Source organism: Trichinella spiralis (assembly GCF_000181795.1).
Source record: "Trichinella spiralis strain ISS 195 chromosome Unknown Scfld6, whole genome shotgun sequence".
NCBI classification, from domain to species: Eukaryota; Metazoa; Nematoda; class Enoplea; order Trichinellida; family Trichinellidae; genus Trichinella; species Trichinella spiralis.
Genome location: NW_003526945.1, coordinates 142,386 through 169,514, shown reverse-complemented (window position 1 = coordinate 169,514; position 27,129 = coordinate 142,386). Strand labels below are relative to the sequence as shown.

The window sequence follows — 27,129 nt, the reverse complement described above, 5'->3', positions numbered from 1 at the left end:
AATGTTCAATTGTTAAAAGTCTCCCAAAACAAATATCTTTTCATTCATCCAAAAAATGATTAAAAATAAAAAAAAATCCCAAAATATTATGAAAACCCCTTTCCGGTTTTTTTTGCAAAAAACAAACCAGGTCGGTAATCCGGGGAAATTTTGGCAATTTTGGAGGAAATCTTTTTTTAATCTAAAATTAAGACAATTGATTTATACCTTTTTGAAAATTATTTGTTATTACTTTAAATGCACATGGACCCCTAGTGATGGCGTATTTGTTGAGATATACGGAAAAAACTATGGCATGAATATGGTTTTAAATGAGTGGAAATAATAAGGAATGAAAAAGGAATGTTAACAAAATGCGAATACGGTATGGTTTCATTAATTTTTTGAACCCAACCATCAATTTTTTTACCCAAAAAAAATAAATGTTTTTTTACAAGAATTGTTCTTGATTTTCATTAATGTTACAAAAACTTTCAAATTTATAAACCGCTGTTGATAGAAATTTTTAATTGATTCCAAATTAGATATAAGTACTCTCCAAAATTGGCAGATTAGAATGTTATTTTCGTGCAATATGCCAGTCTTTTTTTCTGAAAATTCCAAATCCTCAAACTGGCAATTTTATGAAATTTCTCAAAAAATCATCGATTGTGGGTTATTCCCAATTTACATACCTTCAACTGGCACAAAACTGCTTGCTCTTAACCCAAAACTATTTTGCAATACGCCGTAGTTTCTGATATGCTCAGAATAATTTCCACTGTACATATTGGTATACTTCTCTAAAGTTTCGAACAAATACCATGCATGAGTTCAATAATTTGACATGAATTTTGAATTTATTGAATTTCATAGCAATTGTAATGAATTTCAACTCGGTCGACCACATATTATGCTAATTATGCAAGTCGTTACTGCATCGTTGTTAGTTAGCAAAAGTAGATTCAAATAGCCACGCATGTGATTTATATAAAGAGGTTTGTCAGTTACAAAGATGGTAAACGGGATTGGATGCAATGAAATGTTTACTTTTTAGCAAAGTAAACACGTAGAACGCTTTTGATTTGATTCGTAGCAATTAAGGATAATTTCACTGCAGTTATTTCAGATATTTAATTGAATTGATCGTAAAAGAATTTGCATTAGTGGAAATCGAACAGATTTTAGATCTAAAATGTTTCATGTGCAGAAATTTGTAGTCAGTTCTGCTGTTGGAAGGCAGTTACTCATGGGCGACTTACTTATGTTTTTAAATAGGCAGTGACTCAAATTTAGGACCCATTTTCCCGCACCTACCAATCAGCTTGGGTCAATCTCTCTTAAACTCTATCTTTTCTCTCTTTGAAAATTAAACAAGCAAAAGGATTCCAAATTTTGGCAGCAGATTTTTCCCTGATTTTCGGAAAAAAAGCAAGTGTATAGCTTATGAAATTTCGCCATTTTCGAGAAAAACGTTTGACGCTGGGAATGAACTTTATGAGTATCAATCAGTCGCAAATTATTAAAGAAGTACAACAGGGTTATTTCTTAAGTTTCCTGTTGCCGATTTCTCGACATATTTCGAAAATAGTCGGAGGCATCCCTATGTATGAAGGTAGGCAGATTGCCAACTTCAGAAGACCATTATTGCACAGGTATTGGGCATCATTCGCTCAAACTCTGTAAAGCATTATAATTGATCAATGCAAATGTCTACCATGCAGAAATAATCGAAATTTGGAAAAAAGTTTTCACTGTTTTTCGCAAAATAACAAGTCTATATCCCAGGAAATTTTGCGATTTTCGAGAAAACCCTTTCATTCCAGAAATAAACTTCAAGGGTATCAGTCGATCATAAACGATTACAGGAGTAGAACAAACTTATCCGGGCTGTTCACGCTTGCGTAGTTGTCCACATTTACTGATAAAATTGGGAAGCTTCCATATGTATTTACAGACGTATACTGCCATTATAATTAAACTGATGAGGGTGCAACGCCAAATGAGCCACTTTCTCGATCTCAGCAATTGTTTTTCCATTATCAGTGTTTTAAGGAGAACAGTACCGGGCAAAACGTCATTCGCCTGAAAAAAACGTTTTCCCGCAATGGATTGGATTGGATTAGATACCAATCTATGCAGCATTGCATTAGAATGAATTCTCATATCTATCTGTATTAGCAACAGATCGATATAATTTCCTCTGGATACTAATGCAAAGATGAAATCCAATGTCGCATACGCATTTTCAAACGACTGGGACGTGTCGTCAGCAATCAGATAGAAAGTAACGTGCACTTTGTACTAATGCTTGACAGGAGAAGTTCGGGTAACAAACAAACTAGCAACATTATATTCACGATCTTTTCCAGATGTTCTTTTTTTTCAGCATCATCATGTTTGCGGACTTTCTACAAATGGAGATGAATTAGCTAAAATAAGCAGTACAACAGTAAGCAACAACAACTCTTTGTTATGCAATTCTTCACCTGTCAAAGTAAAGGAAGCACCATTGCAGCCACAACACACCCCATTCAACATCAATCATTCCAACTGAATACAGATAAGTGAACGCAGAGCAAACAAATGAAACTTTGCATAAACCCATTCTCAAGCAAGCAAGAAAATAGTGTTTAGGCTATTTATTATATCACTTGAGCAACAGGCTAACAACAGACTTAATTTATTCCACAATTACTGGACACTTTCCGAGGAAGCTGTGCGGAACGTTATCTTAACCATTGTGAATATCTAAAAAATTGGGAAAAAAGTTTTTTGCCCTTTTTCACAAAAAAAGCGAGTCCATAGCCCATGAAATTTCGCAATTTTCGAGAAAAACCTTATACTCCAAAAACAGACTTTATAGGCATCAATCGATCAGACACGATTATAGGAGCATAGCAGACTTATCCCGGCCGTACCTGGTTGTCTATTCCTAGGATATGGTGAAAAAACTGGGAAGATGACCTGTGTATTGAGATAAATGTTGCTACAGTTCAGGTTGAAATGAAATTGTATATTTCACCTTAACGTTTGATAGCTGTGTAGCATCCTTTGCCTATTCCATGCAACACTTTCCTTGTGGAGATTTACTTTATCAAAAAAGTGACTAAATTACAACTTTGTTATGCAATAGTTAATGCTAATATTCTTTTTAATGTCCTTCTTCATAATTTCGACATTCACTTCTGACTATTTTTGTCATTTGTAAGCTTTTCATATTGGCCTATAGCATACTGCCTATCAAATTCTGATTTTCTAAGTTAAGGATTTCCCTAATCCATATTTAAAGTTGTTGGAAAGCGTTGTTGTTAGCAAAATTGTTATTTTTACCCAATCTTGATAATTTGATTATATCATTAGAAATAAAGAAAAGAAGAAGATCTTTAAAAGAATAGCATAACAAGTTTTCGATCAAAATCATATTTTAAAGTTGCCCACCTACCAGTATGCCCTATTTTTGCAAAATTCATTCCACATGAGCAACTGTTTGAATTACTTTTATTAAAGAATAATAATAAATCGATAAATAACAGTAAGTGATAAATAATGCGCCTATAATGCACTTGACATTACCCGCCCACACTCTGCTACATTAATAATATATTATTTTAAATTTCAGTTTATCTTTCTATGTAATTACAAACGCTTAGAAGAAGAAAATTATCGCTGTTGTTACACAGCGCGCTTAATGAACTTTCCAATTTAATATTTGAAAGTGTTTAGCTGTCTTTTTCGTAAGACATGCATTCATAATTCATGAGAAGTATGTTTAATAGGGCATAATACTTCTCTGAAAAATTCCTAACAATATTTTTCATTGATCAACAATGCGTCACAACGCAATGACATAATGCATTAATAATTTGTGCTATTTGTAAAAATAAGCACCTGTGCAGCAACATTTTTTATTCATACATGAAAATTTCAGATAAGAAGATTTGCTTTTCAATCAACAAACATATATATATATATATATATGTAGATGCATACTTATTCACAATGATACATTTCACCCTTATAAAAGCCAAGCACAACAATCAAATAACAATACAAATTTCGCAATCAGTAAAACCGTTATAAAGGTAACTTCTGTCTTCAGAAATGATTTGTGCAATCATTTATCAAACTGAATTGAAATAATAAACTGCAAGGCATTATTTTAAATAAGTACATAAATCCTTATATTGCAATTTTTAACAGCACAGTGCATGCTTATACTCATATTATATGACAATTAATTTGGACGTTTAAATGCAAATCATGGCCAAATGTTGATGGGACGATGTGTCACATTTCAATAATAATGGATTCCCATAAAAATTAAGTTATTAAAATGGTAATTATTATACAATGTGCATTATAGAACAAATTTGCTTGCGTTAAACTAATCTATTATTTTTCACAATCCATGCTAGTGTGTACAAATCTCTCAAAACAAAAAATGTCATAAATCTGCGTCGCATTGGTCACTCATTTTGGCAAAAATTTTCCGCTCGCATCATTTAAAATGTTAGTTTAAGTAAACTATTTATTTGCAGCATTGCGCTCAATTCGCCATTTAATGCATATCGCTTGAAGCTGAAAATCAATATGTTTTTTACATGACGTCATCATTGAAAACTGCAGCAAATTTACCAACAAACTATTAGTAAAATGAAGTAGCAAGCTAAATCATAAGCTTTAATTGATTACTATTCATTTTGAAAACTCACAATAAAATAACTGAACACAAATAAATCTTATTATAAAAACTAAACGACCGCATCCGTTTAGTGAAAGTTTAACTGCCTCTTCACACCAGCTTATTAACTGAATGATGATGTTGCCGTTGCTAAGAAACACTTTCACAATGTGCGTTTACACTATTCAGAGATATTTAATTTTAATAATGCAATCGATTGATGATATAGCTGAGACGCCGAAGCTTTCAACTGCCTCTACACTGGCCACTTTGCATAACTTTCAAACACAAGTATTACATTGCAACTGACAGCAAAAGTAAAAGGACCATCAGATGGCAAGTGATAAAGCGAGTTTCCGAAAAAAATGCACTCCAAGTTCTCACACTGCGCCAGGTAATTGCTGTCAGTGTCTCAAATTGCAGTACAAGCATCTATTTAGCTACTGGTATTGTTTATGCTTTTGGACGTACATGGTTAGATGACAACAAGCCTAGCCGTTTATGGATTCAAAATGATTCTATACAAATAGTTGCCTGTGGGAATGATCACACAATACTTGTCACTGGTTTATTATTCCTTTCATAATTTTTAGAAATCATTTTTGTAAATCCAAAAATAAATTTGCATTTTTTCTTTCAGAATCAGGTCGAATTCTTTCATTTGGTTCTAATGAATGGGGGCAGCTGGGATTTCTTCAAAAAAAAACTGCCAGTAAACCCACTACCATAAAATGTAAGTTCAATTTATTACAGCTGCACCAAATGCTTTAATTATTTTTGTAATTTTTTAATGCGTATATTTAAATTACATATATTATTTACCTTACTGACAAGTGTGCATGATAAATTTTTTATTCGTCCAGTTTAAAAAACAGTGATATTTGACAATGTTCACCATGTTTAATAAGAAAAAAGTCATAAATTGCAAAAAGACAGCATCAGAAAATATCCAACAGCATTAAAAAATAATACAGGCAAGGGAGAATTGTTCATGATTCTTATTCACAATTTTATACTCTGTACACAGATTTTTAAACAGCCAAAAACATGCATTTCTCGTATAGAAAGGAATTTCCATAGAAAAGGTGTTTTATCTTATTTAAAAGATGAAATAAATCAATAAAAGTAAAATTTTAAATTTTAATAATACTGTTGTCAATATAGTATGCGCAGCACTTTATGAAATCTGAAAATCAATTGATACTCTTTTTTATGAATACAGCTATCTTTAGTCAGACTTATATTTTGTGCTACTGCAGTTATTAATTATTATCTGTTTTTTATTTTGCATGTTTATTTTATTACATTATGCTATGTGATTTCAGTTAGACTAAGAATGACAGAAATAGAACAAATTAATGCAAAAGACGCATACATTTCCACTTGCATTTAAGAAAAAGTAAAACAAAAAATTTTGAAAACAGTAAGGGTTCTTTTATAAGCAGTGGTTTATTAGACAGTGCAATTTGAGAATCAGATAGTTAGAAAAATATATAAATGGATAATTTTTGGCAATGTTAAAATACTTTTGTCAGTATTTGAAGTAATTAGTATTAAAAACATTATCTGTAAGTGACTGGCATAAAATATTATTTCAGTAACTTTTCATTAAGTTAAAACAAATAATCAGTAGAAATCATTGCAAAAGTAAATAGCATCTAATTAATCATTATAGATTTAAAAGGAAAACGAGCATGTTGCGTGGCATGTGGAGCGCAGCACACCATTTTGGGTTTTGGTAACAACTACATGTTTAATTGCATAAAAACAATTTTGTTTATCTAGTTTCCAATTGATTATTTTACTAGAATCAGATAAAATATATGCATTTGGGCGAAACTGTGAAGGTCAACTCGGATTAGGAAATGATGAAGAACAACTAATGCCTGCTGAAATTACGGCTCTTTCAGGTATACCAATTGCTCAATTAAGTGCTGGTGTCGCTCATTCTGCAGCACTAACAAGCAAGTTTTAATTTCTTTCATAAAAATTCATTAGAAAACAGCAGATCAAATATGAACTGATTCACAGGATACTTTACTTGAAAATGCATTGAGATTAAAGTGCAAATGAATGCAAAAATATATAAAGAAATAAAAGCAGATCTTAATTCCTTTTCATTTATAGATGAAGGAAAATTGTATGTTTGGGGAAGAAATACTGAAGGCCAACTTGGATTGCCCCACATTCAGGAAACAAAACTACCTCAGATTTTTCATTTTCCGACGCTTATCAAATTTGTTGATTGTGGTTATTACCATTCTGCTATCATAAATGGTATTTACTCATTTTGAATCCAATTAAAAGAAATCGAAGTTACTTCAATCGTTTTTCTTATAAATTTTTAATTTGCATGCATAAAAATATAATCCTACCTGTATTATGATATAATTATAATATGAAGTTTTAATGTTTGATGTGAACTGAAAAAGAATTTTTTTAGATGAATTACAAGTTTTTACTTTTGGTGAAGGGAATCATGGTAAATTAGGTTTTGAAACAACGGCAAATGTTAAATTGCCAACGAAAATTGAAAGTTTGCAAAACTGTGTTGAAGTAGCATGTGGGAAAAATCATACTATGGTGCTGGCATGTAAAAACTCATGTATTCTTTGAATTCTATCGGTAATTTAATTTATTTTAGCGTCAGGGTTGGTATTTAGTTTCGGAGATGGCTCATACGGACAACTTGGATTAGGTAAAGCTACACACCACTGCAGTTCTCCTACTTTAATTCCAAACCTTTCCAATGTTAAACATATAAGTTGTGGTGAAACTCACAGTGGATGTATTACAGGTAAACAGATATTTTAAATGCAAAAGACAGTATTTTTATTCCTTAAAACATGAAAACACCATTGTGTTGTTATACTATAGTAAAATGTGATAAAAAAAGTACCATAACAACTACAACACCGTAGACTTCATTTTTAAATGATTTTTTTAAATAATATTTCAGCTGACCATAAACTTTTTCTTTGGGGTGATAATCGCTGTGGGAAAATAAATAGTGAAGATTCCAATATGAATTATTATTTGCCGAAATATATTGAAAGAGCAAGTTCTTACAATATTATTAAAGTAAGTGTGTTAAGTGTTGGCAAACTGGAATAATCTATATGTTTCAGTTATCTCTTGGTGGATGTCATACTGCTGCACTAATGAGTTCTCCATTAAGTCAGGAAAATTTGAATTTTCCCATTCAACATTCAAATGAAATGAATCACCAAACAAACAGCACAATTGAAGAGAATAATGAATTATTTTTATCCACTCAAAATGGAAAGGTCTGTAAAGAAGGTCATAATTTTTTCTCTCTTAATAAATACAGATGTTCATATTTCAAGGCAAACAATCTACCCTCTATGGACTACAATTTTCCACAAGCCATTACAGATATAGAGCCATGTATATCTTCTTCATACAATTATATTGGGACAACATCAGAAAATGGTAAGTATTTATTTACTTTTCAACTATTTTGGATTCATCTAAAATTCCTTTGGATTTTGCTTTCTTTCATTTTTTCAAAATGACATAAGTTATATTAAATTTTTCATTATCAAAAATAATTTTACACTTGCACATTATAAAATGCAATATTAAACTTTAATTATAATCTGAAATGTCTAAATACATTTTAGAAGAAGAAATATTATCCAATTCTGAATCTTCCCCATTGCGCAAAGCTTGCGTATGTTTTTGCTACAATCACAGGAGTAGAATTTTATAAATTTAAAATTTCTAATTTCAGAATAGTGCTTCAAACTGTAAAGCTTGGTCTTCTTCTATAGAAAAGCGGGACAATTCTACGTTAATATCTGATGACTATGATGAAAGTGCTCATCTAACTCAACCGCATGCAAAAAATCTAACTAATAATGATGGAAATACAGTATTTGATAGAAATGTAAACGATCAGAATTTAAATATTATTCAGTCAGAAAGCTTTGAAAATGCAGAAACTGTTGATGTTCCTCATTCTCCAGTCGACTATGCAAAACAAACTTTCACAGCGAAACGACGAATCATGAAGATGCTAAATAATGCACAAAAAAACTCATTTAATAGTGAAGATGAAGCTTTGGAAAAAAGCATAGAAACCCTTGCTAATGAAAAATACAAAGTGGACTTTACTTTTGGACTGCGCAAACGATTTGACAAAATGTTGTACGGATTTTCAAATGAAAAATCAGGCTCTCCCTCAGAAATGAAGGTATGCGTTGAATCTATCAGAATGAATTTATTTACATTACTAATATTTAAAATTTTACAAAAATTGACATTTAGACAATTAATAAACAGTACTAGTAAACGCGCAGTTTTCATTTGTATCTTCCTTTTATTAATTTTGCAAAACTTGTTATTTGAATAATAAGAGAGAATGCACTTGTCTAAATGTCCACAGATTTAAGCTGTGCTATATTAAATTTTAAGATGTACATTTTGAATTATTTTCATTTGACGCAAAATGGCATGTTCGTTTATTGATTACTTTCAATGAAAACTGTCAGATTCATAACGTTAATGCTTTTTACAAAATTAATCTTCAAATCATATATATATGTATATGTATATGTATATGTATATATGTATGCGTGTTTGTGTATGTATGTATGGAAGTATCTGTCTGAATATTATATTAGTGGCAACTTTTTGAAGTTATATTTTAGAAATGGAAAGAATAGAAGTTAAACCATGTTTTTGTAATTTGATTTAAAAGTTTGGTCTTTAAACATTTTCTAATTATTCCTTACTTTCAGCAGTGTCACCGTCTTATTCAGTTAACAATATCAATACACAGTAAGCTTACAAAATTTTCATTTTATTATATAGTAACAAAATCTGGATTAATGACAACACAATCCCCTGATACTTACTTTTAACAGAGTAATAATTTATCTTACTTTAATTTTCTTCGTACTCATCATCATTTTAATCATTTATGTATAATGGCAGAATACATTTTGTATAAATTAGTATTCTGAGTTTCGACAATCTAAGGCCTAAATTTTGCACTTGTTTTTCAGATAAGTGCTTCATTTGGAACTACATATATTTGGATATTGATGTGTAATAATTTTTCATTTAGTAAACCGCCATTAACAGTATATTAATATTTTCAATATTTTTATTGCAGAGGTTGCATTTAACAACGTTAAATGTTAATGTTAAATAATTCATAATTTGTGCCATCGTTATTATGAAATTACACTGACAAACTGACAATTTTGCTTCTACTCTAATCACGTGCAGCCGTACTAACTATATTACTTTTTTCATGTGATCCGAAATTACTGTTTTTATCGTTTTTTCTTTTTCTTTTAATTTTACGTGTAACAACTAATGTCTGCCTAGTAACTTCAAAAATTGTCACTAAGTGAGATGAACATCTGCTCTTATCTGAAAAATCTGTTGATATTAATGGACATACAAATTTCATGCGATTGCCGTGAAGTGAACAAAATGTTGTTAATCGATCGACTGCTCGAAGAGAGAAAAGCACACTATTTGCTGTTTCAAGCTAAATGTTAGTTTAAGTTTGTGATATCACAGAGTAATGGCAGAACCTGAAAACAGCAAAAAAGTAAGCTCATATTAAGTTTGCAGCATGTAAAGCAAGAATGTTCTTAAAGCTTCCACGTGATTTCATTTGCTACTTATTGTTTCCCTTCGTCAATAGATGCATAAATGTATATATGTGATATGTTTGATAACAATAAAAAATCTTTGATTTTGCATGATGATTTTTAAAATAATTATTTTAGCATTTTAGCAAAATGCTTTTATTATTGTGCTTATTGTTTATTTTCTTTTTTTAGTTGATTATAATTATTATAGCATATAATTAAATAAGTTGATTGTAATGAATCAGATTGCACTGTTGAAAGTTACTATTAAGTATGATAAGAACATGGCAAAAAACAAATTTTTCTTGAGTTTGAAAACAGTCAAAAATTTTTGAATTAAAATTTTTCTTGACTTAAACTTTTAAATATCTCACTTCTTCGAGTGATGTTGCTCAGAAAGAACCACACAAAATGATATTTTTAGATACTTTTTATTCATAAAACATTTTTTTATTATTTATGCTAGTTTACGATATTGTTTCTGGGAAATCATCAACTACATTATTTAAGATAATTTTAAACAAATAGCAAAAATAAATTTCAAAAAATTGATTCTGATATTTAAAAAAGCATTTCTGACAAAAGTTAAGCAAACGCAAATAAAATAATCAATTAAGTTCGAGAAATTTTTCAATTAATAATAAAATATTTTATTTTTAAATATATTTGCTATTTAAAGAGATATTGAACGTTTCTACAATAAATATTATTCATAGCAAAACTAATATTGCGTTAATACCAGCAAAAACTACAATCAAAATTCAAGAATTAAACTGAAGTAATGACTTGTTTAAAAAGTTGAAATATTTTGTTTTCTATTTTAATTCATAATAAAGAGCAAACAAATATAGCGTCTTTCGAAAAGAAAATTTTAAATTCATCTGATTCTTTTTATGTTCTCCAAATTGAAGAAAAGTCTGAATTTAATACCGCCATTGAAATTTACAATGAATTTGCATGCAAAATATGAAACGCAACTTGAAAACTGAGAACAAACAAAAGCAAAATCCACTCGAGTTTTGTTGAAAATATTTTTTGAAATATTGTCCACTTATTGCATGATATGCATCTATAATTGGAAATTGATGACATTTATTGTAAAGATGACTAGAGAACATAAAACGAAGATTTACGACAATCTAATAATACTTTATTTATATCTAATTTACTTTTTTCCATAGAATGACATCACGTTTCTCTTGAGATTTAAGCTGCATCAGTTATTATGCAAAATGCTGCGACATGAAGTTAGCCTGTTTTAAATTGAATTAATTTCCAGTAGTACTTCTGTTTTGCGTGTAAAAAGCATTTCAGTTTCAAAAACCAGTTTATTCAATTTCTATGCAAGTTATTATTTTCTAAATTAATACAATTTGAACATTTCTTTATTTATTGCTTTTTAGGATTTATGCAATGAAACAAAACAAAAAAAGCCTCAAAAATCAATTTTAAAGAAGACTAGCACCTATAAGAATGATGCGGCAAAGCGCAGCGGAGTGCAGGTACATTAAAACTAATATGTATATATTTGTGCATTATATTAATTTTAAATGTACATAAACATACATGATTTCCGTACAATGTTGAAGGATTATGAATACGCGGATCAAGCTAATGCTCCGAATAAGAAATCGGTTGTACGATTTCTCCGCAGAAATACTTTTCCAGATCAAGTAGGCAATACCTTTTTCCTCATTTCTAATTTGGTTGGATTTCAGTCCATGGCACTGTAAATATTTATTGTATTAAAACAATTTTCATATGTTAAAAGCCAAAGATATTTATTAATTATTATTCTTAACGCAGTTCAATAATGCATTTGAATTTAAATAATAAATAAACACACGCACACGCACACATGTACCTAACGTTTTCATGGAAAAGTGCTGCATAACTTTCTTTCAAATTTATCAAATATCATATAAAACAAAAGCTTTTTTTCAAAAAATCCTTTCTAAAGTTATTATTAGTGGAACTGGATAATTAATACTGAAATGAAAACAATAGCAGTGATCATATGCTTGAAATTGAATTAATTCACTGCTGAAGCTACTAAAATTTAACAATGATAATGATATCTGTTATAATTATATTTGAGATATTTTGATTAGACATATTATATTGCTATAATGACAGTCTTTATCATTTCATAGGTAGCGACCGTGCAACATGAAGTAACTGAAGAAAGAAAAGTAAGTAATTAATTTTTCTGTATATGTATATATTCATTATAGTGAATTTTGCAAAGTAATAGTGAACTTTGACTCCTCATTAGCAATATTTTACTGTTATATTTAAAATTTTCTCATTTTTATCACAAGATAATTAACATAGTAATTAATTAATAATATACTTCTTCATTTATTTGCTCAGGTGATTTGTTAAATATAGCAGTTCATTGCTGTAAAATTATTTTCGCTAATTTCATTTCATTAGAATATTTGCATCGGCTTTTGCTTTCTTTTTGATTTTAAGATAGATTTATATGTTTATTTTGAATGAATTCATTAATCCTTTTTAGTCTCGAATGTGCACCATTATTTAACTGATCTAAATTTACATAATGGTGAATTGACGTTTTTGATAGAAGTTATGCAAATAAAGAAGCCCTGGTTTGATCGTTAAAGCTGTTAAAGGTTGAACATACTGCCAATTTGGAATACTTACCAATGAAACAAAACACACGTGTTTTATACAAAGCTTTTATAATTTTTTAAATTAATTTTAACAGGAAAACTATTAAAAAAGACATATTTCAAGACGATGGATGATCTGTATAAGTAAAACTACAATTGAATGCTATATAATTGAATTTTACGCAAAATTTCAATAATCCACAATCCTTTATCACTTCATAAATTAAAAAAAATATTTAGAAAACTTCAAACTGCCAAAAAGAAAACCATGAATATACTATTTTAATTTTGTTTTTGTTTAATTTCTTTTCAGATTGATGCACATCTAATGTAAATGACGCTTAAAATGGTGACGATTCTATTTCTGGTATAATGTAAATAGAATGAGAAAGTTCAAATTGAAAAAATTCAAATTCTATAGACGTTCAATACAAATAACAACGTCCGCAAAGACTTTTGACACTTACGTAAAATGAGTCGTAAAATTCAAAATGACCACCTGCGTAAAATATATTCATCAAATATATGACTGCAGTTAAATCAAACGCCGCAGCAATTTGAAAAAAATTATCAAAAAAGGGAAGCTATTTGAATAAATTTAAGTACTTCGTAACACGTCCTTTATGAGTCAAAATTATAGTACAGCTGGTTTCAATTTAAGGAGATTACTGTAATTTATTCGCTCAGGTTTTATTTTCTTATTAGAATCAGTTCAGCCAGTTTTTATAACTTCACTTTAATACTTAAAAAAATTTTAATTTGAATATTTTGTATCATAATGGATTTAATTTAAAAAATTTGCAAAATTTTAAGTATGCTTTTTATGGAAAATCTGTTTCAAAAATACTTATCAAACGTTTGCCTGAGAAAGTAAACTGAGTCTAATAGCATAAAGCAAATATGTACGAAATACTAAAATATTGATCTGATAACGATAGAACATTTACATATTTTGAAAGTAGAAATATTTCATTTCAATCCTGCAACTTGTTTGAACTTAAAAATATCTTTATACTTTTAGAGTGGATTGTATTCTTCCCAGTTTCTGCGTTTAAAATAAGTGAATAATTTTAGCAAAAAAATTAAACTGGAATTCATTCTGAGTAGTATTAAGACAACATCAAACATATCCTACTTATAATATGTATTTTTCGCTTTTTTAAACTGATGTTTTATATTTCATAATATTATTCTATTTCACTTGATTTACGATCCGCTTCATTTGCAGTCTGTGACGCACATACTGGAAGATAGATAGTAATAATACACTTCAAACAAGCGTATTCTGTTTGAAAAATTATTGTATCAACAGAAAAATATCAGAATTAAATTATCTTTTTATTTAGATATTTTACAAATATTTTTATCCTCAATATATGCAGATACGTTGTACGGCAGTAGATTCAATGCTAAACATCACTGCAGTTGTGATTGATTTCAGTATTACTGCTGCCAGTTATTGTTTGAAAGTCCATATATGCATGTATAATTAAATATAATCGTCTGATTTTATAAGGGCCGTAATACAGTTCAGCAAAAAAATACATTGTGCTCTTGCAAAAGAAAAATAAAAGTGTCGTCAACGTGAATCAGTAAAAATATCAACATATGCAAAAAATTATCATACATTATAAAAAAGCATTGAAAGAAGTAGCAGGAAAAATTTTTTAATGAGCATAAAATGAATTCAACATTTGTGAGATTCGGCACTTGGATTTACTTTAGATGATGCAATGTCTTGATTCATGGATATAACGTGTGTTCTGCAAGTAAATATTTTTTTCATTTCTTTTCTAAAAGTGGAATCAATGCACACGTATGCTGCTGCAAAGACAGACTGATTAAGACCTTGTAAAATCCACACATATGTCTTAATTATTTCCCACAAAGTGTGCTCCCTTGCATATATATAAATTGCACTAGGGATAATTTGAATTACTGCTTTGACTAGAAGTAGCTGAACCAAACGTTTAGTTACAATAGCTTCTCGGCGAAGTCTGACAGTGTCAACACCGGCGCTGGTGCTTTTCCTGAACTTCATCACACAAAAGGATAACGCAAATACAATGCAAGTCACCAACCCAATACTTAGCACTAACGTTAAATGAAAGTCATAATAAACATTTGGCATAAAGTCTTCGGTGAAGCAAAACGGTGATGTTACTTCGTTGAAAGTATGCGTTGTTGAAAGGCAACTGTAAACTAGATCAGCCATGGGAAACATGCACAAAGTGATAATTGCTATTCGGCGCCACTTTGGAGATTGCAGTTTTTTGTACAAATCCACAGTAGTTGCAGCAAGGAAACGTTCAACCGAAATAAGCAGAACACTGCAAGCGCAAGCAGTATCTCCACCAATAAAAAACGGAACATATATTATGCATACTGAAATGCTAATTGACAGTGGTTTGCAGTACAATATTACTGATCTATATACTGCTATGTAAATGAACGCTGCGCCGTAAACGATACATCCAATTGCAAGAGCTTAAAAATTAAGAAAAATTATTTAGAAGAAAGTCGCTTAGAAAAAACATTTTTCAAAAATAATATTAAAAAGTAATTAACATCTCAAAATTCTTGGCATCGTTCATAATAACGTGCATTAAGCGGTTTTATTTCAATGATTATTCGTTAGAATTATATTATTTACATTAATTAAAGGATGATTTACAGAAGCTTACAATCATCAAAACTTGGTTTATGAAAGGTATTTTGACTTAAATATCATGCAAAGAAAGTTGCAGACAACTTGATAATCCCATATTTTAGAATTTCATATAATAATTAATCTTATTGACTAACCAAAGTAAAATCTTTAAAATGTGCATGTATATTTTTTAAGCATATACACTGAAAACATGTTTTAAATTAACTTTTGTGATATATGATTACTTTTTGTGTTAACAAGCAAGAATTGTTTCAAACTGAATGTATTTGCTTTGTAATTTTGTTCATCCATGTTTTGCTAAGTTTCTAAGTTAAGAAATATTTCACAAGACCAGTGTATTTTAATTTATATATTAAAATCTAAAGTTCAAATTTTATCTATTTTTTTAATTTCCGCTTTTTGCAATTACATTTTTAATAATAAATAGTTATTTACATATTGAAAATAATGTAACATATGCATTTTGCTTTTAAAAAGATTTAGTGAAAAAGTACAGATAGCTACTCAGCTCAAAGTAAAGATATTCAGCACAAGTAAATATAAGTAAGAAATGCTTACCTCTCAAAGACATGTAATCATTTTGAACGTTTTTCAACCTATACAAAATCCTCAGAAGTGTAATATTAGAAAAAACAGCCAAAAATCCAAGCAAGTAATAGAGTAGGACAGTTAGCAAAGCTTCATCATGTTCCGATTGCCATGGCCAAGTATCATTCAGATATTCAGATTGGCTATTGTTGTTTTGAACATCCATAATGTTTATTTGAGCTATACATTCAAACAGTGCTCATCTAAATTGATTGCTTTTATAAATATGCCGAATTAAAAAAATGCTAACGATAAATGCACTCATACATAAAAAATATTTCAGAAGATGAATCAATTTCACAGTAGATATTTAAAAAATTCACATCTCAGCAAAAATCTTCAGAGTGTAAACAGAAGTTCCGCGTTGCATTCATATGATTCTTTAATTGATTTTCACAACCAATAGCTTATTTGATATTTGGCTTGACTTAAACTTGGCCTCATTGAATACAATTGGCTTTTCAAACGTATAAAATGCACGACACGGGTGGGCAGTTTTATAGCATCAAACTTTGATTTCGAAAATAAGGGGTGCTTTACATTCAGATAACTAATCCGCATCATTTTGAACAATACTGATGAACAACCAACTTGAGATTGAAGATATATATATATATATGCAAATTAAAATTTCAATAAAAAACGTGAAACAAGTAAATTTTATGCAATATACTTTTATTTACAAAAGTTGACCTATTCTGCTAGTAAGATTTTTATTTTTTTAATTAAATTTCAATTTATATTTAAAAATGATTAACCTTGAAAGCATAATGCCAACAAAAGCGTTTCGTCATAAAAATTGAAAAAATAAAGGTTTTCAGATTTACAAGTAAATAACATTTTAAAATACTGTTAACATCAGTTAACACAGTTCAATAATTTCATTTCTACTAAAAAAGTTGCTTAGTGTTCAGAACTGCTAAACTTTTTTATTTAAAGCTCTCAATAATATTTCCAACATGAATTATCAAAAAATAAATTTTATAAACATATTATTGGGCAATTGCAATTTGCATTCATTCACTTTTGAAGTTTTCATTCCTGGTTCCATTTTATGCTGCTCATGTTTCTCCATTATGGTAACTGCAAAACTGCTCATCGTTAAACTATTTTGCTTTTATTATTTATAAAAAAAACTGGTCACATTAGCAACACTTTAAGTATCTATTACAACTAAATCAGCTTTAATGTTTTGAGTTCACACTTTTATTTTATAAAGTTTATTAGACTGTTGAAACAGAACATTTATTTTATCACAAAAATTTATTTTATACTTTTAGACAAGTCTCTCTTTTCAGTGAAATTCCGTTTCAAACTTTAAAAAGTGGTTTTCAGCTGTCTTTCAGTAAATTTCAACTATAATTTATTTCAAAATCGACTTATTATATCATTTATCAAGATGCATGAGGTATAACGTCAAAGATGTGTTATAATATTGATAGACGTTACTCAATCAAAAATAGTTACAACCTGGTTCCTTTTTCACTTCATTTATAGTATATGCATCATATAATTATTAAGAACGTTTGCCCATTTTTGCTATGATATGCATTACCATAGAAATAAGATTAAAATTGACTAGTAGAAAATCGATAATTAAACAGCACGTGTCATATAACGGTTTTAACCAGCTGCATTATTATCTGATAAAAACGTTTTAAGACACGCTAACTTTAATTGAAAATACTGCATAATATATGCAAAAAACCTACATTTCCAAGTAATGAATCATTCATTACTAGTGGACGCTTACTTGCTAAATATTCGACTATGAATATACTATTAATATAAAATTATCGAGTGAATGAATGATTTTAGCTATAAAAACATGAATTAAAGCTTTGTAACTGCATAAGGTACGCAAATTAGTCATAAGTTATTAACTTTAAGATATTGTTGATTAGTTTAGAATATACTTTTAACTGATTGTCAATGTATATTTAATGCATAAATAGTCGCTGTTCATTGCTCATGAATAAGGATTTTAAGGACAGTAGCATTTCCTTTGCAAATTGCATTGCAAATCCATTTACAATAATTCATTGCTAATTTCTTAAATTACGACGCCTTAACAACATAAAACTGTTTCTATACCCATATACCAGAATAGCATATGCATATGCAACATATGATGTGCAGCAATGCAGCTCATTATTAAATATGTTATGGATATTTTCAGCCTGCTTTATTCAAGCAAATACTGTGCGTACATACTGTGAGAAAATTGTGCTCTACTGCATCTGTTTTATACAGAATAATATAATATTCAATTGAAATACCTCTTCTTTTATCTGAGCAAAGCTGTCACTTGTTGGCGTCAAAACATTAAAGTTGAAATACTTTAATATGAATTGGCCATACAAATTACATATTCAACAATAAAGAATTAATCCATTTATTGATTTGATTATAAATTGTAGTAAAGGTGCATAAATTCAACTGATGCTGTTGTTTATGTATAGCGAGCATTCTTACATGAATGCTTTTTAATGTTGAGTTATAATTGCACTTAAACGGCTTTAAGAAGTGTTAATAATTCTCTTTTATATTATACAAAGCTCTTGGTTATTATTTACGGGAAAAGTGCTTAACTTTTGATGAGGTTTTACAATATGCTCCTCTGATTTTTAATGTGACTGACTTATTTATATAAACTTCGAACGATAATTTCCAAATTTGCAAAATAATGGTAAATGCATATTTTGAAAGGGCGATTGATACCTAGAAGCTAATCTGTAAGCATGGCTAAAATTTTTCAAGTAATTTTTACCTTCAACACAATGTTGCATACAAGCATTATTTTTTATAAAAAAATATGCAAAAACATTCATTCTGTTATTATTTCCGTTTATTAAAAAATGCACTTCACAATAATTATGATGCATGAATAACCAAACTATTAATTATTGTTACATGCATCTTAATTTTGAAGATTCAACTCAATAAATTAACTCAATTTTTTAATTATAAAAATGGATGAAATCAAATTAATTTGAAGCAGACATTTCTAAGTCAAGCATTTAAACATTAGCCATAAGCATTCGGTGCAAAACTTACATGACCTTGTTTGCCTTGCCAGTCAATATTTCATGTTTTTTAATTTGTGACAAATTTAGACAGATAATTAAGACAATTTTTTTAATTTTCAAGATTGTGCCATTTTTGATTAGGCAATTAGAAGTTAAGTAAAATACTTTTCAAATAAGAAGCTTCAAATATTAAGATTTGCTCGCATAGGTTCAATTCAATTTAGTTAAGTTCAAATCACAATGAATCAACTTATCAGCTTGGTGAAATGAAAACTTTTGGTGATTTCATGAAAGTAATTTAAAACATTCAAAGCTAACATTTCTTTTAGAATAATGACACTTAAACTGTAAATAATTTTTTTAATTAGTGCTAAAATGTAAATTACACTTTCAGTAATATGGAATTGAAAATTGCACTCACTTTTTTGAATATAATTTTAATTTTATTTAATCGATTTGTACCCAATGGTTGGTTTCTTATTATAGAACACTGCAATTTTATAGTCTAGTTCAGTTCTTAACTTCTTTATTAATTACTTTTATTAAACGTATAGTTTAATAATAACACTTTCAAAGCAAAAACTACCATTTAATGAAATAGTAAATTTCAAATGTCCATGAATATTGCAAATGTAGCATTATTGCAAAGTAGGAAAAGTAATTACATTTACATGGCGTTTCAATTAACAAAACGTTTTCAATTCAATTGTGTTCATTTTCATGGGGCGTATTTTGCTAATTTAATGGCAATGCAATGAGACAGCAATGAGCAATTTCCGTAATGGACTAAATAATATTATATCCAAATAAAGCATCTGAAATAATATTCTAGAAAAAGAAAGAAAAAGTAATAGAAAAAATTATTCTCTATGCATACAAACAACATTATAACAATGAATTGTCATCAAACAATAGGAAGTGAATTCTTTTTCACATATTATCATTTCCTACAGCTTACATTAGTCCTGGCTTGCAATTATCTTAATGTATTATTGCACTATTATTCAACAAGCAAACATGAACAACAATTTGTCATTCAAGAAAAAATATTGGGAAAAAATGTCATATCCATTGTATGCAAATTTAATTAAGAGCAATAAGCTTTCAGTACTTGATAATGTAATGCAAATTATGTACATTGTAACAGATAATTGAAGTTATTTTAAGTGCAGGTGTGCAAATGTCTTTTAATGTATACATAAAATAAAAATTATAACTGATCAATGCAATTATAATGTGTTACTCTGAGAACAAATTGTTAAAGATCCAAGAAATGCATCTGGCTGAATGCTGAAGAATCCTAGCTGGCTGTTATTTTGTTAGAGTTGCTTTTAGCAGATAATTTTCACAAAATTGTTGTTAATTTTGAATTTAAAATGGAAAAAATTTTTAAATTAATAAGTCGAGTATTTCATTTTGGTATTGTTCATGTGTGTAAATGTGCCTGTTCAATATGAATGTGATGGATGCATATATTTATGATGTTTTGCTTGAGTTCAATTATTGCAGATGAAACGTTTGTCTCAACGATAAAATAAAAAGCAGAAAATAATTTTGTTTTCATACAATATGCAAACACATATTGTCGTAAAAAACAAAAGCAAACGAACAAGTTGCCATTATTTGAAAGCACAGACGGAGTGGATATAGAGGATTAAGTTGCATCTATGGCAACAAGTGCAAACATTGACCATTGCACTTTGTGTTGTGCAATTTGTTGCTTTCCATGCTTTCTTCGTCTTCTTCTTGTTCTTGTCGTTGTTGTTGTTAGTTGTTGTGTTTGTAAAAGCTTTGACAGATTATTTTCCTTGATGGAATTTTTAATTGAGTGAAAAAGAAACTGAAAAGATGCTGAAAGAACATAAATTGTGGAAAAAAGAATCATCAATAAGCAAAGTTTGCATAAATCGCAATCAAAGAACACTTTCAGAGTGTTTCAATCCAACTTTGCAGCTTTATCAGAAAGTTCTAGATCAGCTGAATCTTGACATTCCACTGGTTCATCATAATCATGATCACAAAAGTGGTAAAAGAGTTCGTCTTTATCAAATTGGTGAACAAATTGGCAGTGGTCGATATTCAAAAGTGAAACGATCCGTGCACATATTAACCAAAGGTGAGTTGTATGTTATTCTCTTTTTAATATTTTATATTATTAAAAGAAGAAATTAATTTATAAAATCAAATGGCAAATATCAGATTCTGTGACGCTTGTCATTACAGTATCACGCAATTCAAGTAATTACTACTAACGATAACGATGCATTCATTGGCAAGAAGATTATTTCTTCTCTCTTTTCTGGGACTTTTTTGTTTCATTTTGATTTTCTTTCTTTTTTGCTTCAAAATTTCACAAAAATATTCAAATGTCCTAGTCAATATTATTATCTTAGTTACCTTGATTTTATTGCCTTTGTGTCATGGAGGAGACTTTTTAAGGAAATCATTAAAATTAATAGCATACAAGCAGTCAATTTGACAAATGTATCATGGCAACTGTTGTTATTGTTGTTCATGATAAACATGTTTGACATATTTAATTTTGTAATTTTCATTACAGCTTGTCATATAGGGGGAAAAAAGCCCAAGTTCTGAGCATACTGGTACAATAACAATTGATTGACGAGAATAGCAATTTACAAGTTGATTAATTATTTCCTGATTGAAATTTTGACTTTAATTTTCTTCAAAGTATTATTACTGACAGATAAGTGAATCACGAAGAAACCCTCTCTGATCCTGAGGATAGATAAATTTTAAAATAAAATGCAAATGTTACATGTAAACAGCAAGAAAAAAGAATGGAAAGTATGAAGTAGAATTTAGTTTGCAAATTGGAATTATTGAATTGAAGAAATAGAAAAGACAAAGGAAAAATTGAAATATTCATTAAGTAACTTACTTATGCGAGATTGAATGAAAAGTTTATAGAAGAAGTGGCAATAAAAATTGTTGACCGTGATCAGATGAAAAATGGTGACGGAGAGAAAGTGACAATGCAAGAAATACGATGCTTGGAAAGTATATTTCACCCGAACATTGTTCGCCTGTTTGAAGTGATTGAAACATTGCCGAGAACGTATTTAGTGTTGGAATTGATAGCCGGCGGGGATCTGTTGAGATATGTTAAACGGAAAGGTAAACTTGAAGAAAGAGAAACGAAATCAATATACAAACAACTTCTATTGGCTATAACGTATTTGGTGAGAAGAATTTTAAATTTGCATGTTTTATTATTTACTATTCGAGCAGCAGAACGAGTGGAAAAACCTATTTTAGCATGAAAAATTAGTAGCGCACCGCGATATAAAGCCTGAGAACGTGCTGCGCAGCGAGCGAGGTGTTATCAAGCTTTGCGATTTTGGTTTCAGCAATCAACTGACCGAATCGAATTTGACCGTAACCAATTATTGCGGTTCAATGCCATACATTGCTCCTGAACTACTTCAAGACACCAGCACTGCAACTCTGGTTCCATTTGATCCTTTCCAAACGGACATCTGGTCACTTGGCGTATTGTTATTGTTCATGCTTACGGCTAATCAACCATTCGAAGCTGAAACTGCGGGAAAAGTGAAACAATTGATTCAAACGGTTTCAGTCAAGTTGCCAAATTTCATTTCAAACCAATGCAAAGATTTGATAACGAACATTCTCAAATTGAATGCAAAGCAACGCCTTTCCGCTAAACAGCAGCTGAAACATTCTTGGTTAATGGATAACAACAACAGCAGCAGCAATAATGCTAATAATAATAATAATAATAATGAACAAAAGCATATGAACAACAACAATAACAACAACAACAATACAATGCTTCATGTTCAAGCGGAAAATTTAGAAATGAATGCAGCAACAACAAATGGTAATGTCTACACTGCAGCTGAAGGAATTCGCCGGCAACTGTTTTTCCGAATGAAAGAAACGCATAACAAACAAGCATTTCAAGACAAAAGTTTCGATTTTCAAAGATCCTTATCAGTACATGACACAACTACAACGACAGATTGTGAAAAATGCTCAATCATTTGTTCAATCTTTTAGTTCAAATTGAAAATTACCATCACAATCCTTCTTCATCCGCTTGTTGTTTGTTGTGTTTGTTAATCATATACATAATATCATTTGTATTGCGTTTTATTCATTTTATAAATTATTAAAATAAGATTAAAAATTGAAAAAGAACAATTATTTAAAATATAAATCATGCATAACAAATAGAGAAGAAAAGATGAACAAGAAAACAAACTATTTCAATACAATGAATTTTTTACCCAAATTTACTTATAAAATGTGCTTTGTGTATTACAACAAATGCTACACTACACGAATGTCATATTAATATTAATATTAATATAATACTATACTGATATTTGATATTGATGTCAATATGATGCACAAATGTATAAATTTATTTATTATTAGAAATATGTCAATTGTATCATGAATACAATGATGAATGAATAAATAATATAGCCTTTTTCATTTCATTTTCAATGGGTTGAAATGAAATGAAATCAAATCAATCATTCACTGCAAAATAACATAATGCAATAAGATGATATATTTATTACAAGAAGAAATGGAATATATTAAGAATAATTTTATTTCGAATACGTCAAATCAGTTGCATAAAAAACAATGGAAAAAAAGCATGCACAGCCAGTCGCAAGAAATTCATATCTGTGTTGAAACGACTGTTGTGATAACATACGTACAAATGGAACATTTTATGATGGCAATTTCATCAATAGTAATAATAATTTTATCGCAATCGTATGATAACAAATAGATATTCTCAAAATTCATCTGCATCGACGAAATTTTTTGCATTAGTGAAGAATGATTCGGCTAAAAGAATGTGCTCAGGGGAACGCCCATGAATGGAATACAGATAATCCAAGAATTTTTCATTCGTCAAATAAAATACAACGCTGCGAACTCGTTCTTTTGATTTTTCTGACAAATGACCATCAATTATTGATATTAAAACACTTCCCAATTTGTTCAGCTTTTCACTCAAATAGTCACGGTTGTACGAATAGGTAACCTCGTGGAAACTGATCACCGCCAAAAACAGACGATGGAATCGTTTTTGAAAATCTTCCAAACTTGCCATTTCTTCATTTGAAAACTGATTATTCTGATTGAGCAGATAAATTTTTCCCGTAATTTTAATCACATTTTTAATAACCTAGACATTGGATAATAATTTCTGAAACAACAAATTATACAATTATACAAATAATAATAAAATACTTTTTTTGATTCTTTTGAAGTGAAAATCGCTTTCAGCACAGAGTTCAAACTATCCAAAAATTGAACAGCACGATCAGTGAACAGCATCCGCGCCACATTACTCGATACCATTTTACTGACAAGTTTTTTCTGTATGCGAATGCTCATCTTTTGTATGCTAACCGTTTCCTCGTCTGAAGTATATATAGGACAAACATCCTTGAACAAAAGCAATGAACAAATGCACTCGAACGAATAAATGCGAAGCAAAATTTTAAAAACTACCAATATTATAATTCAAAATATTAACAATTTATTTCTGTACTCATTTGATTTTAAAACTTGATCACATGAACATTAATAACAACAATAATAATACTGCTTGCTGTTTGCTTGCTTTCGGTTTATCGAAAGCAAACTGGTAAAACATACATTGCCTAACATTGACTTGAAATGTCTACAGCAAACAAAGACTTTATCGAAATTAAAAAATTCAAAAAAGCTTTCTTTGTTAACGTACCGCTATCATAATCATCTTCTTCTACGTTGTTACTTCTTGGTGCCATGCTTTTCTCCGGCTCATAAACCTGCCAATTAAATTGTATTTTACATATTCGGCTAATTTTCTTCCCCTGTATACACAATCAAACGCTGTTGTGCTTGTTTGCTCAACGAAAATGTGTGACGGGATTTTAAACAAAATCTCTCCCTCTCTCTGCTGCTTTCTGCGTTTCTTCAACAACACTAATGAAAATCTCTGACACGCTAATGTGAAATCAGCTGCTCAGCGTTATTAAATTTTTGCTTAATAATTGCTAATTAAATCAACATATTATTTTTTTATTATTTTAATTTCACACATTTTTTTCTTTGTGCGCTCTTTTTTACACAGAATTGTATATTCAAGCAAAGCCTGTGAAAAATTATACACACGGCTAAAAGTAGCAAATTTATAAATATATAAAAACTTTCATGAAACATATTTCAAGATTTTTGAATAGATAAACAGAAATAAAAAATATATCATAATAATTGTATTTGAAAAATAATTGCCAATGAATTACGCTGTTCAACTTGTTAGAGTCTGTATAAATGTACAGTGAGAAAAGTGATATTCAAGTGTGATCCATGTTGAATACCAATTGGCAATAATTTTAAATAACAACTTTACCAAAATGACAGTAATCTTCCAATAAACTCACGGATGCAATGGATTATTTAAAATGGATATATTTTGTTTTCAGAAGGTTTTACTATGATGTTTACCTGGATAAGTTTTAATAAAAGAAAATGGAATAACTGCAAAAAAGCTCTCTTTTTGGAAGAATATATCTATTTTGTATTCAAAAGATGATACATTAACACGTATACAATGCATATATATATATATATATATATATATATATAATACATTTTTCCGATTCTGTTACCAAAATACTGAAGCAATTTATTCATTAATATTAAAAGCTGCGAAACTTTTAATAGCTACAATAATTGGTACAAGTCACGTGTTTTCTTTTTTATTTTTGTAAATATAATAATAATAATAATAATAATAATCGGTCAAATTTATGATTTGATCAGCATGATTTAACGGTATGCAAATAACGACTCTACTAGTTAAACAGTAGTGCGTGCAATTAGTGATAATTGTCTATTTGAAATTTTATCTGAAAACTGCGAACAGGCAAGCTATTATTTATTATTAGTATTGAAATCTGAATCACATATAAATACAATATCTTATCGGATGATATCATTAATGAGATATAAATAACAAGAAGTATTTTGAAATTTTAAAAATTAACCTCTTCTTATCATCATAAGCAATCATAATATAATGGTTTTTGAATTTAAAGTAAAAAGATGACTAACGTCACTTCAAAGAGAGCAAAAAGTTTACAATTGCCGTGCAGAAATTCTGAGCTGAAAGAATTTTACATGAAAAGCAGAAAAAAGTTTTTTACTTTGTAAAAATGGTGAAATGGAGAGAGAAAAGTCGACAGCAAAATATTCAAATAATGGATTTAATGAATGATGAAAATTGTTGCCGCATGCAGCAATGAAGAAGTTATTTCGCTGTGGCGCAGTGGAAAGTGAAACTTAATAAATCACCAAAGCAAGTGTTATCGAAATGCAGGTCGCAGTTTAGATTAAAGAAGTCGCAAAAGCGAATATTTACTTGCCGGTGGCTAGTGTTAAATGCAAATAGAAAATGACAACGCAACATGCGTTTGCTGTGTTATTATTGGAAAAATTACAACCAGCAGTAGACAAACAACAACAGCACAAAAGCAAAACGTTGCTATTGCTTTCTTGACAAATGTTTCTCGCCTGCATCAACACTGGATGCAGTTGTTGAACGAACACATTACAAGCAGACAATGGCAAACTGAAAATTTTCCAATCCAACATTTCCACTATAATATAGAAATGCTATAATTTCTCTTCTAACTCATACATACAATTCCCACACACACACACACACACATTCATATAAACTTGTAACAAAAGCTAAAATGAAATAACAATAATTAAACTGCATTTATGGTTTTTTCTCATTTTTAAAATCACATTTCAAATACATTCATTCATCCATTCATTCATTCTTTCTTTCTTTTCTTTTTCTTCCTCATAACTTCATATGCGAGTTTCTCACATTCATATTATTTAC

At 29.4% G+C, this 27,129-nt stretch overlaps 6 protein-coding genes across 6 annotated transcripts; 5 read left to right on the top strand and 1 right to left on the bottom strand.

Annotated features, from left to right (window-relative positions):
* Nucleotides 1-1,860: 1,860 nt before the first annotated feature.
* Tsp_10047 (hypothetical protein) lies at nt 1,861-2,513 on the bottom strand. Its single transcript, XM_003373153.1, has 3 exons — nt 2,490-2,513; nt 2,322-2,390; nt 1,861-2,151 (listed from the first exon to the last, which is right to left on the bottom strand). Exons 1-3 carry the CDS (start codon nt 2,511-2,513, stop codon nt 1,861-1,863), a joined length of 384 nt encoding a protein of 127 aa, XP_003373201.1.
* A 2,515-nt stretch (nt 2,514-5,028) lies between these two features.
* Nucleotides 5,029-9,842, top strand: Tsp_10046 (conserved hypothetical protein). The gene is made up of 16 exons (XM_003373152.1): nt 5,029-5,057; nt 5,087-5,229; nt 5,304-5,375; nt 6,339-6,414; nt 6,449-6,573; nt 6,791-6,940; nt 7,107-7,199; nt 7,308-7,460; nt 7,623-7,744; nt 7,792-7,950; nt 8,011-8,116; nt 8,308-8,357; nt 8,418-8,558; nt 8,604-8,879; nt 9,694-9,771; nt 9,804-9,842. Exons 1-16 carry the CDS (start codon nt 5,029-5,031, stop codon nt 9,840-9,842), a joined length of 1,812 nt encoding a protein of 603 aa, XP_003373200.1.
* Nucleotides 9,843-11,843: 2,001 nt separating this feature from the next.
* On the top strand, nt 11,844-15,130 carry Tsp_10045 (conserved hypothetical protein). The gene is made up of 8 exons (XM_003373151.1): nt 11,844-11,966; nt 12,447-12,485; nt 13,243-13,259; nt 13,351-13,396; nt 13,743-13,799; nt 14,312-14,384; nt 14,904-15,028; nt 15,065-15,130. Exons 1-8 carry the CDS (start codon nt 11,844-11,846, stop codon nt 15,128-15,130), a joined length of 546 nt encoding a protein of 181 aa, XP_003373199.1.
* Nucleotides 15,131-15,142: 12 nt separating this feature from the next.
* Tsp_10044 (conserved hypothetical protein) lies at nt 15,143-17,550 on the top strand. Its single transcript, XM_003373150.1, has 4 exons — nt 15,143-15,372; nt 15,594-15,628; nt 16,097-16,133; nt 17,469-17,550. The coding sequence occupies exons 1-4, from the start codon at nt 15,143-15,145 to the stop codon at nt 17,548-17,550; spliced, it is 384 nt and encodes a 127-aa protein (XP_003373198.1).
* A 3,515-nt stretch (nt 17,551-21,065) lies between these two features.
* On the top strand, nt 21,066-23,261 carry Tsp_10043 (serine/threonine-protein kinase NIM1). Its single transcript, XM_003373149.1, has 3 exons — nt 21,066-21,333; nt 22,149-22,420; nt 22,497-23,261. The coding sequence occupies exons 1-3, from the start codon at nt 21,066-21,068 to the stop codon at nt 23,259-23,261; spliced, it is 1,305 nt and encodes a 434-aa protein (XP_003373197.1).
* Nucleotides 23,262-24,059: 798 nt separating this feature from the next.
* Nucleotides 24,060-24,653, top strand: Tsp_10042 (conserved hypothetical protein). The gene is made up of 3 exons (XM_003373148.1): nt 24,060-24,161; nt 24,229-24,308; nt 24,497-24,653. The coding sequence occupies exons 1-3, from the start codon at nt 24,060-24,062 to the stop codon at nt 24,651-24,653; spliced, it is 339 nt and encodes a 112-aa protein (XP_003373196.1).
* Nucleotides 24,654-27,129: the final 2,476 nt, after the last annotated feature.